The sequence below is a fragment of the Tachypleus tridentatus genome, chromosome 9 (assembly GCF_004210375.1).
Source record: "Tachypleus tridentatus isolate NWPU-2018 chromosome 9, ASM421037v1, whole genome shotgun sequence".
NCBI classification, from domain to species: domain Eukaryota; kingdom Metazoa; phylum Arthropoda; class Merostomata; order Xiphosura; family Limulidae; genus Tachypleus; species Tachypleus tridentatus.
In genome coordinates, this window is record NC_134833.1 from 12121676 (window position 1) to 12135737 (window position 14062).

At 32.5% G+C, this 14062-nt stretch overlaps 1 protein-coding gene across 2 annotated transcripts in view; it reads left to right on the forward strand.

Annotated features, from left to right (window-relative positions):
- Nucleotides 1–14062, forward strand: part of LOC143224760 (guanylate cyclase 32E-like) — a 131991-nt gene that overhangs the window by 74331 nt on the left and 43598 nt on the right. For both annotated transcript variants that reach the window (XM_076453030.1, XM_076453031.1), the window contains 5 exons: nt 2167–2331; nt 6136–6240; nt 8548–8619; nt 9350–9515; nt 11900–12049. In XM_076453030.1, the coding sequence (XP_076309145.1) occupies nt 2167–2331; nt 6136–6240; nt 8548–8619; nt 9350–9515; nt 11900–12049 (658 nt within the window). The remainder of the gene's footprint in view (nt 1–2166; nt 2332–6135; nt 6241–8547; nt 8620–9349; nt 9516–11899; nt 12050–14062) is intronic.

Consider the following 14062-nt stretch of genomic DNA (forward strand, 5'->3'; position numbering starts at 1 on the left):
TGTGAGTGATTCAGTGTTGTAAACCCTGATATTTATATACAGTTAGATTCTATGTGAGTAAGTCGGTGTTGTAAACCCTGATATTTATATACAGTTAGATTATATGTGAGTAAGTCAGTGTTGTAAACCCTGATATTTATATACAGTTAGATTATATGTGAGTGATTCAGTGTTGTAAACCATGATATTTATATACAGTTAGATTATATGTGAGTAAGTCAGTGTTGTAAACCCTGATATTTATATACAGTTAGATTATATGTGAGTGATTCAGTGTTGTAAACCCTGATATTTATATACAGTTAGATTATGTGTGAGTGATTCAGTGTTGTAAAACCTGATATTTATATACAGTTAGATTATATGTGAGTAAGTCAGTGTTGTAAACCATGATATTTATATACAGTTAGATTATATGTTTGTGATTCAGTGTTGTAAAACCTGATATTTATATACAGTTAGATTATATGTGAGTAAGTCAGTGTTGTAAACCCTGATATTTATATACAGTTAGATTATATGTGAGTCATTCAGTGTGGTCAACCCTGATATTTATATACAGTTAGATTATATGTGAGTAAGTCAGTGTTGTAAACCCTGATATTTATATACAGTTAGATTATAAGTGAGTGATTCAGTGTTGTAAAACCTGATATTTATATACAGTTAGATTATATGTGACTGATTCAGTGTTGTAAACCCTGATATTTATATACAGTTAGATTATATGTGAGTGATTCAGTGTTGTAAACCCTGATATTTATATACAGTTAGATTATATGTGAGTGATTCAGTGTTGTAAAACCTGATATTTATATACAGTTAGATTATATGTGACTGATTTAGTGTTGTAAACCCTGATATTTATATACAGTTAGATTATATGTGAGTGATTCAGTGTTGTAAACCCTGATATTTATATACAGTTAGATTATATGTGAGTGATTCAGTGTTGTAAACCCTGATATTTATATACAGTTAGATTATATGTGAGTAAGTCAGTGTTGTAAACCCTGATATTTATATACAGTTAGATTATATGTGAGTGATTCAGTGTTGTAAAACCTGATATTTATATACAGTTAGATTATATGTGAGTGATTCAGTGTTGTAAACCCTGATATTTATATACAGTTAGATTATATGTGAGTGATTCAGTGTTGTAAAACCTGATATTTATATACAGTTAGATTATATGTGAGTGATTCAGTGTTGTAAACCCTGATATTTATATACAGTTAGATTATATGTGAGTGATTCAGTGTTGTAAACCCTGACATTTATATACAGTTAGATTGTATGTGAGTGATTCAGTGTTGTAAAACCTGATATTTATATACAGTTATATTATATGTGAGTAAGTCGGTGTTGTAAACCCTGATATTTATATACAGTTAGATTATATGTGAGTGATTCAGTGTTGTAAAACCTGATATTTATATACAGTTAGATTATATGTGAGTAAGTCAGTGTTGTAAACCCTGATATTTATATACAGTTAGATTATATGTGAGTGATTCAGTGTTGTAAAACCTGATATTTATATACAGTTAGATTATATGTGAGTAAGTCAGTGTTGTAAACCCTGATATTTATATACAGTTAGATTATATGTGAGTGATTCAGTGTTGTAAACCATGATATTTATATGCAGTTAGATTATATGTGAGTAATTCAGTGTTGTAAACTCTGATATTTATATACAGTTAGATTATATGTGAGTGATTCAGTGTTGTAAACCATGATATTTATATACAGTTAGATTATATGTGAGTGATTCAGTAATCCTTTGCATAACATCTGTTCATCATTTTGTTGTTGTTTGTGTTATCGTAGATTCTATAAAACTAGTTTCTTCAGGTTATTTTGTGTTATCGTAGATTCTATAAAACTAGTTTCTTCAGGTTATTTTGTGTTATCGTAGATTCTATAAAACTAGTTTCTTCAGGTTATTTTGTGTTATCGTAGATTCTATAAAACTAGTTTGTTCAGGTTATTTTGTGTTATCGTAGATTCTATAAAACCAGTTTATTCAGGTTATTTTGTGTTGTCGTAGATTGTATAAAACCAATTTCTTCAGGTTATTTGCCAAGATGAAGTTGTTTATAACTGTTTTTATAGATTTAATGAAAACAATTATCTATTGATTATGTGTTATACCTGCAGGGAATGGGCTACGATGTGAAAAAAAATGGAAGTTTGAAGTCCAAATCAAATACTAACAGAGATGACTATAAAGTAGGCTTCTTTAAAGGGAATGTTGTATTCGTAAAACATATTCGCAAACGTACCATTGATGTGACACGAAGCCTTTGTAAAGAACTTATTCAGGTAAGACAAAAAATAGCCGTTTACATGTCGTGTGTGTATTTATAGAATTTTAGAATGTAGATCGTTATATTTTATAAAATCGACGTCGCTCCAACTTGTTATTACGAACCTTATAAAGAGATTTTACTTATATATACAATACTACAATGGTACCCTTGCTTATATGATACTGGAAAAACGTTTTTATTACGCTGTATGCAACCTTCGACTTCGCGAAATTTTCATCCTGTGTGCATATAGACTTGTAATAGGGATAGCGATTTTCTTGTTTCGTCTCCGTTTCCCGTCTTGGAAAATTTTATTTTTCTCCAGTCTCAGGGTGCAGATATGACGTCATAAATGCGTCACACGCGGACCTAATGCACCGGCGCCGTGGGTAATCGGCTAGTGTAAATAATCACACTCATATATGTGTTTATTTTTTGTGATTAAACAAACTAATACCAACGGGTGAAAACGTTGTTAAATTAATAGCTGGTTTAATGTACTCTTATTTTAAAAGATCGGTGTAGATTTACTTACTTGGGGTTATAAGTGTTCAGGTGTAGATTTAGTTACTTGGGGTTATAAGTGTTCTTCAAACCAAATCACAATTGACGAAGTTTACATGTTTCAGTCATTATCCTGACAGACATCTCCATATAAAAAGTCGGTCGGAAAGATTTAGTCCAATTTCTAATTTTAGGAATTCCTTTTGGAAAACAGCAGAAAAGTTATTGTTGCGAACCTGTTTTACGAAGATTTGGATGGAACTTCGATTGATAAATTTTAATCCCTTTTCCCAATCTTGAAGCATTTTAGTTGCTAGTCATATCTATCAGTTTCGCTACCAACGAGTATATTATATAACATATTCTGAGAAAGAAAGTGTTAATTGATGTAAATCTTCTAAACCATAAACATTTACACACTTATTACAGATCTAATATATTTAAAAAATACAACAAAACCTTATTAAACTTTCCGTGAAGGAAGATAGCGATCTATTCTAGTTTTAAAAGTGGTTTCCAAAATACAAATATTCTAGTAAGTTTTGAACCTCTTAGGTTTGTAATGGTGTGTATGTGGTGTGATCACCGTTACCACATATACACCGGAATTCTGCCACTGATGGCAGCGGTAAACATCAGATGTCCGGTACTTGAAATGCTATTATATATTAGTGTCACTTAAAACTAATTCAGCTTGTGTACCAGCCAAATGTTTTGTTATATTAATTTTGATCAGATTTATTACGATGAAAATGTATCGAACATATATCCACTAATAATTCTTGTTTTGCGCAATTAAAGCAACAGGAAAAGTTGTTTTTATACTCAGAAATTGCAATTTACGAAATCACTAATTATATTCGAATTTCCTTTTAATAATGTGCTTTATATATTTGTACTCTCATTTGTAGAATGTATTTTAGATGTACTGACTCTAAAACAACTTTTATAACAACAAAATAAATTATAAGGGCTTATAAAATTATTTTTTAGCTAAGCCTAATCAAAGAGAAAGGCAAATGTTGAAAAAAGTATTATATTTACACAAAATTAAGAGTTATGAGAAGGAGGTCCTATTTCAATTCATGTTCTAACAAATGGAATAGTTTAAAATTTATAATCCATTTTGTGTTCAGTTAAAAAATCTGACTTATTACATTATGTCCATGTTCAACATTATTATCTCCATGTTTTACATCGTTATATTCACGTTCTTCATCGTTATCTCCATGTTTACATTGTTATGTCCATGTTTAATATTGTTATCTCCATGATTTACATTAATACCATGTTTACATTGGTATAGTGATCTTGTTCATCGTTATCTTTATGTTTACATTGGTATAGTGATCTTGTTCATCGTTATCTTTATGTTTACATTGGTATAGTGATCTTGTTCATCGTTATCTTTATGTTTACATTCTTATGTTAATGTTTTACATTGTCACCTCCATGATTTACATTATTACCATGTTTACATTGTTACCTCCATGATTTACATTATTACCATGTTTACATTGTTATGTCCAAGCTTTACATTGTTATCTCCATGTTTTACATTGTTATCTCCATGCTTGACATTGTTATGTTCATGTTTTACATTGTTATCTCCATGCTTGACATTGTTATGTCCATGTTTTACATTGTTACCTCCATGATTTACATTATTACCATGTTTACATTGTTATTTCCATGCTTGACATTGTTACGTTCACGGTTTACATTGTTATTTCCATGCTTGACATTGTTATGTTCATGTTTTACATTGTTATCTCCATGCTTGACATTGTTATGTTCATGGTTTACATTGTTATCTCCATGCTTAACATTGTTATGTTCATGTTTTACATTGTTATCTCCATGCTTGACATTGTTATGTTCATGGTTTACATTGTTATCTCCATGCTTGACATTGTTATGTTCATGGTTTACATTGTTATCTCCATGCTTGACATTGTTATGTTCATGTTTTACATTGTTATCTCCATGCTTGACATTGTTATGTTCATGGTTTACATTGTTATCTCCATGCTTGACATTATTATGTTCATGGTTTACATTGTTATCTCCATGCTTGACATTGTTATGTTCATGTTTTACATTGTTATCTCCATGCTTGACATTGTTATGTTCATGTTTTACATTGTTATCTCCATGCTTGACATTGTTACGTTCATGTTTTACATTGTTATCTCCATGCTTGTCATTGTTATGTTCATGTTTTACATTGTTATCTCCATGCTTGACATTGTTATGTCCATATTTTACATTGTTACCTCCATGATTTACATTATTACCATGTTTACATTGTTATCTCCATGCTTGACATTGTTATCTCCATGTTTTACATTGTTATCTCCATGCATGACATTGTTACGTTCATGGTTTACATTGTTATTTCCATGCTTGACATTGTTATGTTCATGTTTTACATTGTTATCTCCATGCTTGACATTGTTATGTTCATGTTTTACATTGTTATCTCCATGCTTGACATTGTTATGTTCATGGTTTACATTGTTATCTCCATGCTTGACATTGTTATGTTCATGGTTTACATTGTTATCTCCATGCTTGACATTGTTATGTTCATGTTTACATTGTTATCTCCATGCTTGACATTGTTATGTTCATGGTTTACATTGTTATCTCCATGCTTGACATTATTATGTTCATGGTTTACATTGTTATCTCCATGCTTGACATTGTTACGTTCATGTTTTACATTGTTATCTCCATGCTTGACATTGTTACGTTCATTTTTTACATTGTTATCTCCATGTTTACATTGTTATGTTCATGGTTTACATTGTTATCTCCATGTTTTACATTGTTATCTCCATGCTTGACATTGTTATGTTCATGGTTTACATTGTTATCTCCATGTTTTACATTGTTATCTCCATGTTTACATTGTTATGTTCATGGTTTACATTGTTATCTCCATGTTTTACATTGTTATCTCCATGTTTACATTGTTATGTTCATGGTTTACATTGTTATGTTCATGTTTTACATTGTTATCTCCATGCTTGACATTGTTATCTCCATGCTTGACATTGTTATGTTCATGGTTTACATTGTTATCTCCATGCTTGACATTGTTATCTCCATGTTTTAGATTGTTATCTCCATGCTTGACATTGTTATGTTCATGTTTTACATTGTTATCTCCATGCTTGACATTGTTAAGTTCATGGTTTACATTGTTATCTCCATGTTTACATTGTTATGTTCATGTTTTACATTGTTATCTCCATGCTTGACATTGTTATGTTCATGGGTTACATTGTTATCTCCATGTTTGTTTCAGATTCGTGAAATGAGGCACGAAAATATCAATCCTGTTATTGGCGCATGCGTAGACCCTCCGAACATTTGTATTTTGACGTTATTTTGTGCGCGAGGAAGCTTGGAGGTAAGAATATTTGTTAGTGTATTTATTAAATATAACTGTTTAATTCAGTGTTATGATATGAGTAATGTTGCAAATAATGAAAGTGACGGTTGGTTTGGTTGAACAGTTCTTGTTTGTTTAAATAGCAAAACAACTCTAGTAAACAAGTTCTCTAAACGTCTTGTACTATAATGTGTCATGCTTGTCGGTTATATCACGACAGAATTAAACTGTTTGGTTTGTTTTCGAATTTCACGCAAAGCTAAATGAGGGCTATCTGCGCTAGCGATTCCTAATTTAGCAGTGTAAGACTAGAAGGAAGGCAGCTAGTCATCATCAACCACCGCCAACTTTTGTGCTACTCTTTTACCAACGAGTAGTGGTCATGACCGTAACGTTATAACGTCTTTACGGCTGAAAGGGCGAGTTTGGCGCGACAGGGATGCGAACCCGCAACCCTCAGATTACGATTCGAGCGCCATAACTACCTATCATACGTAGAGCAATCGAGAAATAGGAAATTCCAGACTAAATTTATTGTTTATGACATACGGTTTGTAGCCATAAGAAAATGGACATTTCCTTCAGAACCATGATCGTTTTAAGATAGAACCATTGACAAGAGCTATTTTCTTCAGTCGAACAACTCGTGCTGTGAGAACTTGACGGTCGACGACATCATCTGTCACGCTCTCACAAGCATATACGTTGCGACACTGAATATGTTTTTAATACACTCTCCCAGAAAGCGAACAGGAGCCTATTAGTCATGAAAGCAACAAAATTACTGCACGTGGTTTGTTAACTAAATAAAATAACACACGTTGTGTAACATGGATTTCCATTAAAATGTCCATTAACGTAAGTTATTAATCACTATTGAACATTTATTTTATTTTCATAGTGTCTTACTTTTAAAGAACTGTGCTCGCCTTAGAGACATAAATAGCTAATAACACCTTTAAACTGTACTGGACTTTTCTTCTTGTATATATAATATAGACTTTATGGTAATTTATCTACAAAGCTGCTTAAGTGAACGAAAAGCGCTCGATAGATGTTGAATAGGCCTAGCATGGCCAACTGGTTAAGGAACTCGACTCGTAATGTGAAGATGGCGGGTTCGAGTCCCCGTCACGCCAAACATGCTCGCTCTTTCAGTTGTGGGGGTGTTACACCGTGACGGTCAATCCCACTATTCGTTGTTAAAAGACTAGCCCAAGAGTTGGCGGTGGGTGGTGATGACTAGCAGCCTCCCCTCCAGTCCTACAGTGCTAAATTAGGGACGACTAGTGCAGATAGGCCTTGTGTAGCTTCGCACGAAAGCCAAAAACAGACACGTGCCGCCTAGCTATTGGGCGTTCACTGTTAAATTTGTTTCTCAAACAATACTGTAAAACAGTTAAGTGTGTACTGTACCAAACTTAACGAAACTGTCTTCATTTTGATATGTAACCTAATTCTAATAGTAAATAAAACTAGTTAATGAATAGAAGTGATCTGTTTTAGCATTATTGTTAGAATATTAATTGAAATTATCAGAGCGCGCGAAAACAAGTATGCGATTCAGAAAGGGTGGATTTCATTGTATTGTTAGTTTTACTAGACTGGTCTGAATACTTAAGTGTCAGATCAGATTGTTGACTTGAATAATTACTGACTCTATCTACCGGAAATTTTATGCGTTTTCAAATGACAATTGTATCTTCCTACTTTTAAATCGTATATCCTGGATAATTATTTTAGGTTCAAACAAGAAAGAGAAAATATTGGGATATCAGACAAATGTTAAACATTTTAAAGTAGTCATGACAACGTCAGTCGAAGTTATCCGTGATTTTCAATTGTAGTTTAATAATTGTTTATACCACAGTGATCAAAAAGCTTCTAAAATTAAATTTTTAAAAAATAATTGAAATTATGTTTGTTAATATAACATCGTTCAGGTTATACGTATTACGTTTCCGGATAGATTTAGCTCACACTTTAAGAATAAAAACCTTTTAATATGGACTTAAATATTTTTTAAAGTCATTCATGTAGACGAATTTTAAACATTTATTAGATTCGGAAAGACTCTGATTGGTTAGATTTAGTTTGTAAAAGCCAGACATAGCTAGTGCTAACATTAGGAAGAAAGAAGTATTATTAGTTTTTATGTGACCTTTCATGTGCTGGCATCACCAAGGATCAAAACCACTGGATTTTTTATCTTTTCTTTTTGGTGTTTATTCGGTACTTACCCTTTTAATTTTTCATACTAAGCATTATAATTTCACATCAAAATATGTTTATATATATATATGACACTGTATTCATTTTGAGCAGGATGTACTGAAAAACAAAGACTTGGACCTGGACAGCATGTTCGTCGCGTCATTAGTAGCTGACCTTATTAAGGTAACGTCATTATTACGCAAACTCGACGTAGCCAATAAGATTCTGTTTCGTGAAATGTGATTTATACAACTTAAGCTAAAATGTATAGGTGATACTTTTATCATAGAAATATTAAATATGTAACATTTACAAAGCGTAGACTGAAGGATTTAATAAAATTGAACGTCTCAATAGGAAATGTTATTTAAACTTTGAGCAATGTTTATTTTGAAATGCAAAAAAAAACAAAAAAAACAACAACATTGAAATTAAACAGTGTTATATGAAATATATTTTAATTATCAAAACTAGTCTTAGCAACTACAACAAAAACGCTACATTTGTTATAAGGAGAAAAAATAGGCCACTTTGCACTTGAAATAAATTATAATGAGGACACGAGTTGTCGAAGTTCTGTAAAATAACAAAAGAGTTACATAAGAATAGACACTTCACGTAAAAGTTGTTTCTTTGGACATTTGTTTAGAAAGGTACGTATATTAAAACGTCATCATGAGACGGGATATAACATGGGGGATAAGCTGCACCTTGGTGATCTGTTTAACTTATGCAGAGTTTTTGTTTGTTTAAATGATTAAAACAGGTTTGTTTTAACTCTTTTTAACGCAGTCTTTCTTAACTGTTGAAATAACATTTTTAGTTACACACAGACAGAATGATGTGATTTAGCAGATTTTTCATCTGGCGACTTCACTAATGGAGAGAGAACATAATTCATATTATTTCTCAGGGTATGATATATCTACACGAAAGTGACATAATCTCCCATGGCAACCTGAAGTCGTCTAACTGCTTAGTGGACACTCGATGGGTCTTACAGATTACCGATTTTGGACTTCACGAATTCCGTGGAGGGCAAGAAATGACCACTAAGTGGACGAGAAGATGTCAGAAAGGTTAATATTATGACGAAGAAAAATAAAAGTAGATTTATAGTAAAATGATAGAAAATAATCGATTACTGATTATTAAATTGGATTAATCTGTGTAAGCCCTAAAAACCTTTTTGTGATTTAGCGACAAGATTGAGAACTTAAAGCGTAAAGATTCTGGGTTCGATTCCTCCGGCTGACACAACCCAAATATTCGTAAGCATTAAAAATTGCAGGAATTTGTGAAGATTTAGATCCACTTTTTGTAATTTCATAGAGCTATATATATATATATTTTTAGATTGCTCCGAGGCTAAGAGATATGTACCAGCTGTTTGTTTTATCGTCAAACTTAGGATGTTAATATATATATGTAAAAACGGCTGGTTTGGGTTGAGAATATTTTTATGTAGAGTAGCGAACAACGTTTTGACCCTCTATATTTTTCTCTATAAGTGGGGGTTTTCTCGTCATCACTGATTATTAGGATGTTAATGTTATAAGTCCGCGCACTTCCTGTTATTTGTTGCCACGTAAACACTCACAACTAATCTGCGACGTTTTAATTCGTAGCTTTAATATTAAAGCTTAAGACAATAAAAAATAAATCTAGGAAGAAAATCCATTGTTTATTTTTAAAACATATGCTAAAAGTACACTGGATAAACTGTCGTTGTAACGTTCAAATACGATGCAACGAACATCTACGTATCGTATACAAGGTATAGCATTATTATACTAGTTGAATGAACTGGTTTGGATATGAAATACCGAAGATAAAGGTCATTCATATACAAACCATACTGTTATATAGAAAACTACGAAAACCTTTCTTTCTCATATAGAGAATGTTAAGTGCCATGGATTAGTTTGTGTACGGTGACGAGACTGAGACGTGTGCAGTAGAAAGTCGTCGTTCATTGTGACGAGTTGCAGATGAAAAGAGTTGTTGTTCATTTAGCTGTATACCCAGAGCCGAGCATATTATGATTTATATAAACACTTACGGAAGATCATCCAACCGCATCACGTGTAATGTTCTCACGACACGATGTTGTCTCTTAGTAGAAGTAATTAGTGTTTTAACTTCACTAAGTTTATTGATAAAGGTTGCTACAGAAAATACCTGTTCTGGAGTTAGGTTTCACGTCGTAAACCGTAATACCCAAACCCAAAAACTCTACGTGCAAAACGGTTGAAGTTATTGACTGATTATTTGAGATAAAGCACTAAGCTGCACGATGGGTCATCTGGTATCGAAACCCGGTTTCTAACAGCATGAGCCATTGGGAGTCGATTGAAGTTATTCTAATATTGTACGTTATCGGTTTTCCTCGTATCAGACGAGGAGCGCTACGTCCTGCCACACCCACGAGGAAACTCAGTCCTTACATGTTCCATATGATACATATTAACAATGAAACACATCAATAATTCTTATAACTCTACAATTTTAATAACATATCAAGTCTTTGGCAATCACAAAACTTGTGTAATGAAATACGTGTTTACAAACCTAAGCCTAATCAGTTTAAGGAAGAGCGAACTTATTACTCTCTGAAGCGTGAGTTCAAAGATCAAAATATTAGCGAATGCAAAATAATTTTAAACTGTTAATCTTTAAAGCACTAATTTAAAGGTTTAATTAGTTCCCTGAAGATTAGTGAAGCTTAGTGATATACTGACTTCACCAAACATACTTCAAAGACACGTTCTGTAAAGGCTGTCGAAGGAACTCTTCCCAGGAATGTTTAAGATGTATTATCTTTTTAAAGTATCTTCCAGAGTTATCTCATATTGTTGGCAGGATTTGGAGTAAGACAGAGTTAATTAGACAGCTTTGTAACTGCAGCCGTCTTCATATGATTGTCGTTGAAACAGGAGACAAGACATAATTGAAACTTCGCGTCTCCTTACGACCTGAAAATAAGTCCTACATGTAGTGGGTTTTAAATGTTTATAAACAAGTTTTAAGTCGAATGACTGAGGTTTAAGAAAGATAAATTTAAGTTCCGTTAAACTATAATACAAAGTTGGATTGTGCTTTAATAGATTACAAACATTATGGTTTACGTGTTTGTTTCCACAGATTATACAAGGAGATGCTAAATTCAAGCTCTTTTACTATGTATTTTCTAACGTATATTTGTGTTTTCCTTTAGTTATAGTTTTTGATTTGGATTTTATTCTATTGTGGAAGTGGTCCTGTTGTATGAACCTTTATTTGTTTAAAAGTTTCCAGATTTTGAAAATAGTCTCATCTACGTTAAAAGTTAAATTCTAAACTAAGAAATACATTTAAGTATCTTTCATCAGCTATTGATATTATGTTGCTATCTAATATAAATCACATGACAGAGATCTCTGTTCTCATCCCGTGACTCATTGGTTTCGATCATTGTACACAGGGCTTCTCTGGAGAGCTCCGGAATTATTAAGAATGCTCAGCCCTCCCGATAGAGGGACTCAGAAAGGAGACGTTTATTCATTTGGTATTATATTGTTTGAAATTGTTGGCAGAATTGGTCCTTGGGGGTCGTCAGCGCCTCCTGTCAAATGTGAGTATAAGACGTATTTTTAATGTGAGTGCAAGACGTATTTTTAATGCGAATTTCATTTGCACATTGCTCCAAAATTCTTGTTTTACTCAGAATCGCAGAATGTATATATACAGTTCAGCTGTTTCTGCTAACGTCGAATAGAATGAGTGGTAAGTGTTTGTTGATGTTAATTTAAAAAAATAGTAATAAAGCATACCTAATAAACATCGTATGTAAGGTCGACAGTAAATGCTCGCTTATCGCTGTAATTCAGAACAAAATAATAAAATTATATTCACTTACTGAGAAGTAAGTTATGTTTAAATATAACTGATGTAGGGAATGTCTTGTAGCAATTACAAAACGTTAACAACTTAACTATTAAATTTTATTTATTATTCAAAATAACTGACGAACAAAGAAACTGTTTTACAGATTACTCAACTAGTATATATAATGCCCAAGTGTCGGGCAGTCAATCAGTCATTGTCACTTGATTTCTTCGAATTTTATGACTTACACGTGTCTAGTTCCGCATTTTCTCCTGTAATACTTCCTCTGTTTTATTACCAGTTTCCATTTTAACTGAATTTATTCACTGACATTGGTATAAATAGCTCATAAATTTCGACAATTTATGTTATATAAAAACTTGTTAAAGTGGGACTTCACAGGACCAGATCAAGCGTGGCGTTATGTATGTGACACCACATCATTCACATTATTATGACGTCAGGCTTGGTAGGATCTGAATAGAAAAGCCAGAAAGACTCCTGTGATCGAAGACACGGAAGTGAATTCTAACCCTATCAACACCTGTGTAAAAATAAGTAAAATATTGGCGTAAACCTTTCCTCGGTAATTATTACGAAAATTCCTTTGTTAAAATACACTGAAGATGTCAATCATCTGAAGGAAAGAGGAAACATTCTCTGCTAAAATAGACTAAAGATGTCAATCATCTGTAGGAAGAGAAAACATTCTCTGTTAAAATAGACAGAAGATGTCAATCATCTGTAGGAAGAGAAAACATTCTCTGCTAAAAAAGACTAAAGATGTCAATCATCTGTAGGAAGAGAAAACATTCTCTGTTAAAATAGACAGAAGATGTCAATCATCTGTAGGAAGAGAAAACATTCTCTGCTAAAATAGACTGAAGATGTCAATCATCTGTAGGAAGAGAAAACATTCTCTGCTAAAATAGACTGAAGATGTCAATCATCTGTAGGAAGAGAAAACATTCTCTGCTAAAATAGACTGAAGATGTCAATCATCTGAAGGAAAGAGGAAACATTCTCTGCTAAAATAGAATAAAGATGTCAATCATCTGTAGGAAGAGAAAACATTCTCTCTTAAAATAGACTGAAGATGTCAATCATCTGCAGGAAGAGAAAACATTATCTGTTAAAATAGACTGAAGATGTCAATCATCTGTAGGAAGAGAAAACATTTTCTGCTAAAATAGACTGAAGATGTCAATCATCTGTAGGAAGAGAAAACATTCTCTGCTAAAATAGACTGAAGATGTCAATCATCTGTAGGAAGAGAAAACATTCTCTGCTAAAATAGACTGAAGATGTCAATCATCTGTAGGAAGAGAAATCATTCTCTGTTAAAATAGACTGAAGATGTCAATCATCTGTACGTAGAGAAAACATTCTCTGCTAAAATAGACTGAAGATGTCAATCATCTGTAGGAAGAGAAAACATTCTCTGCTAAAATAGACTGAAGATGTCAATCATCTGTAGGAAGAGAAAACATTATCTGCTAAAATAGACTGAAGATGTCAATCATCTGTGGGAAGAGAAAACATTTTCTGCTAAAATAGACTGAAGATGTCAATCATCTGTAGGAAGAGAAAACATTCTCTGCTAAAATAGACTGAAGATGTCAAACATCTGTAGGAAGAGAAAACATTCTCTGCTAAAATAGACTGAAGATGTCAATCATCTGTAGGAAGAGAAAACATTCTCTGTTAATATAAACTGAAGATGTCAATCATCTGTACGAAGAGAAAACATTCTCTGCTA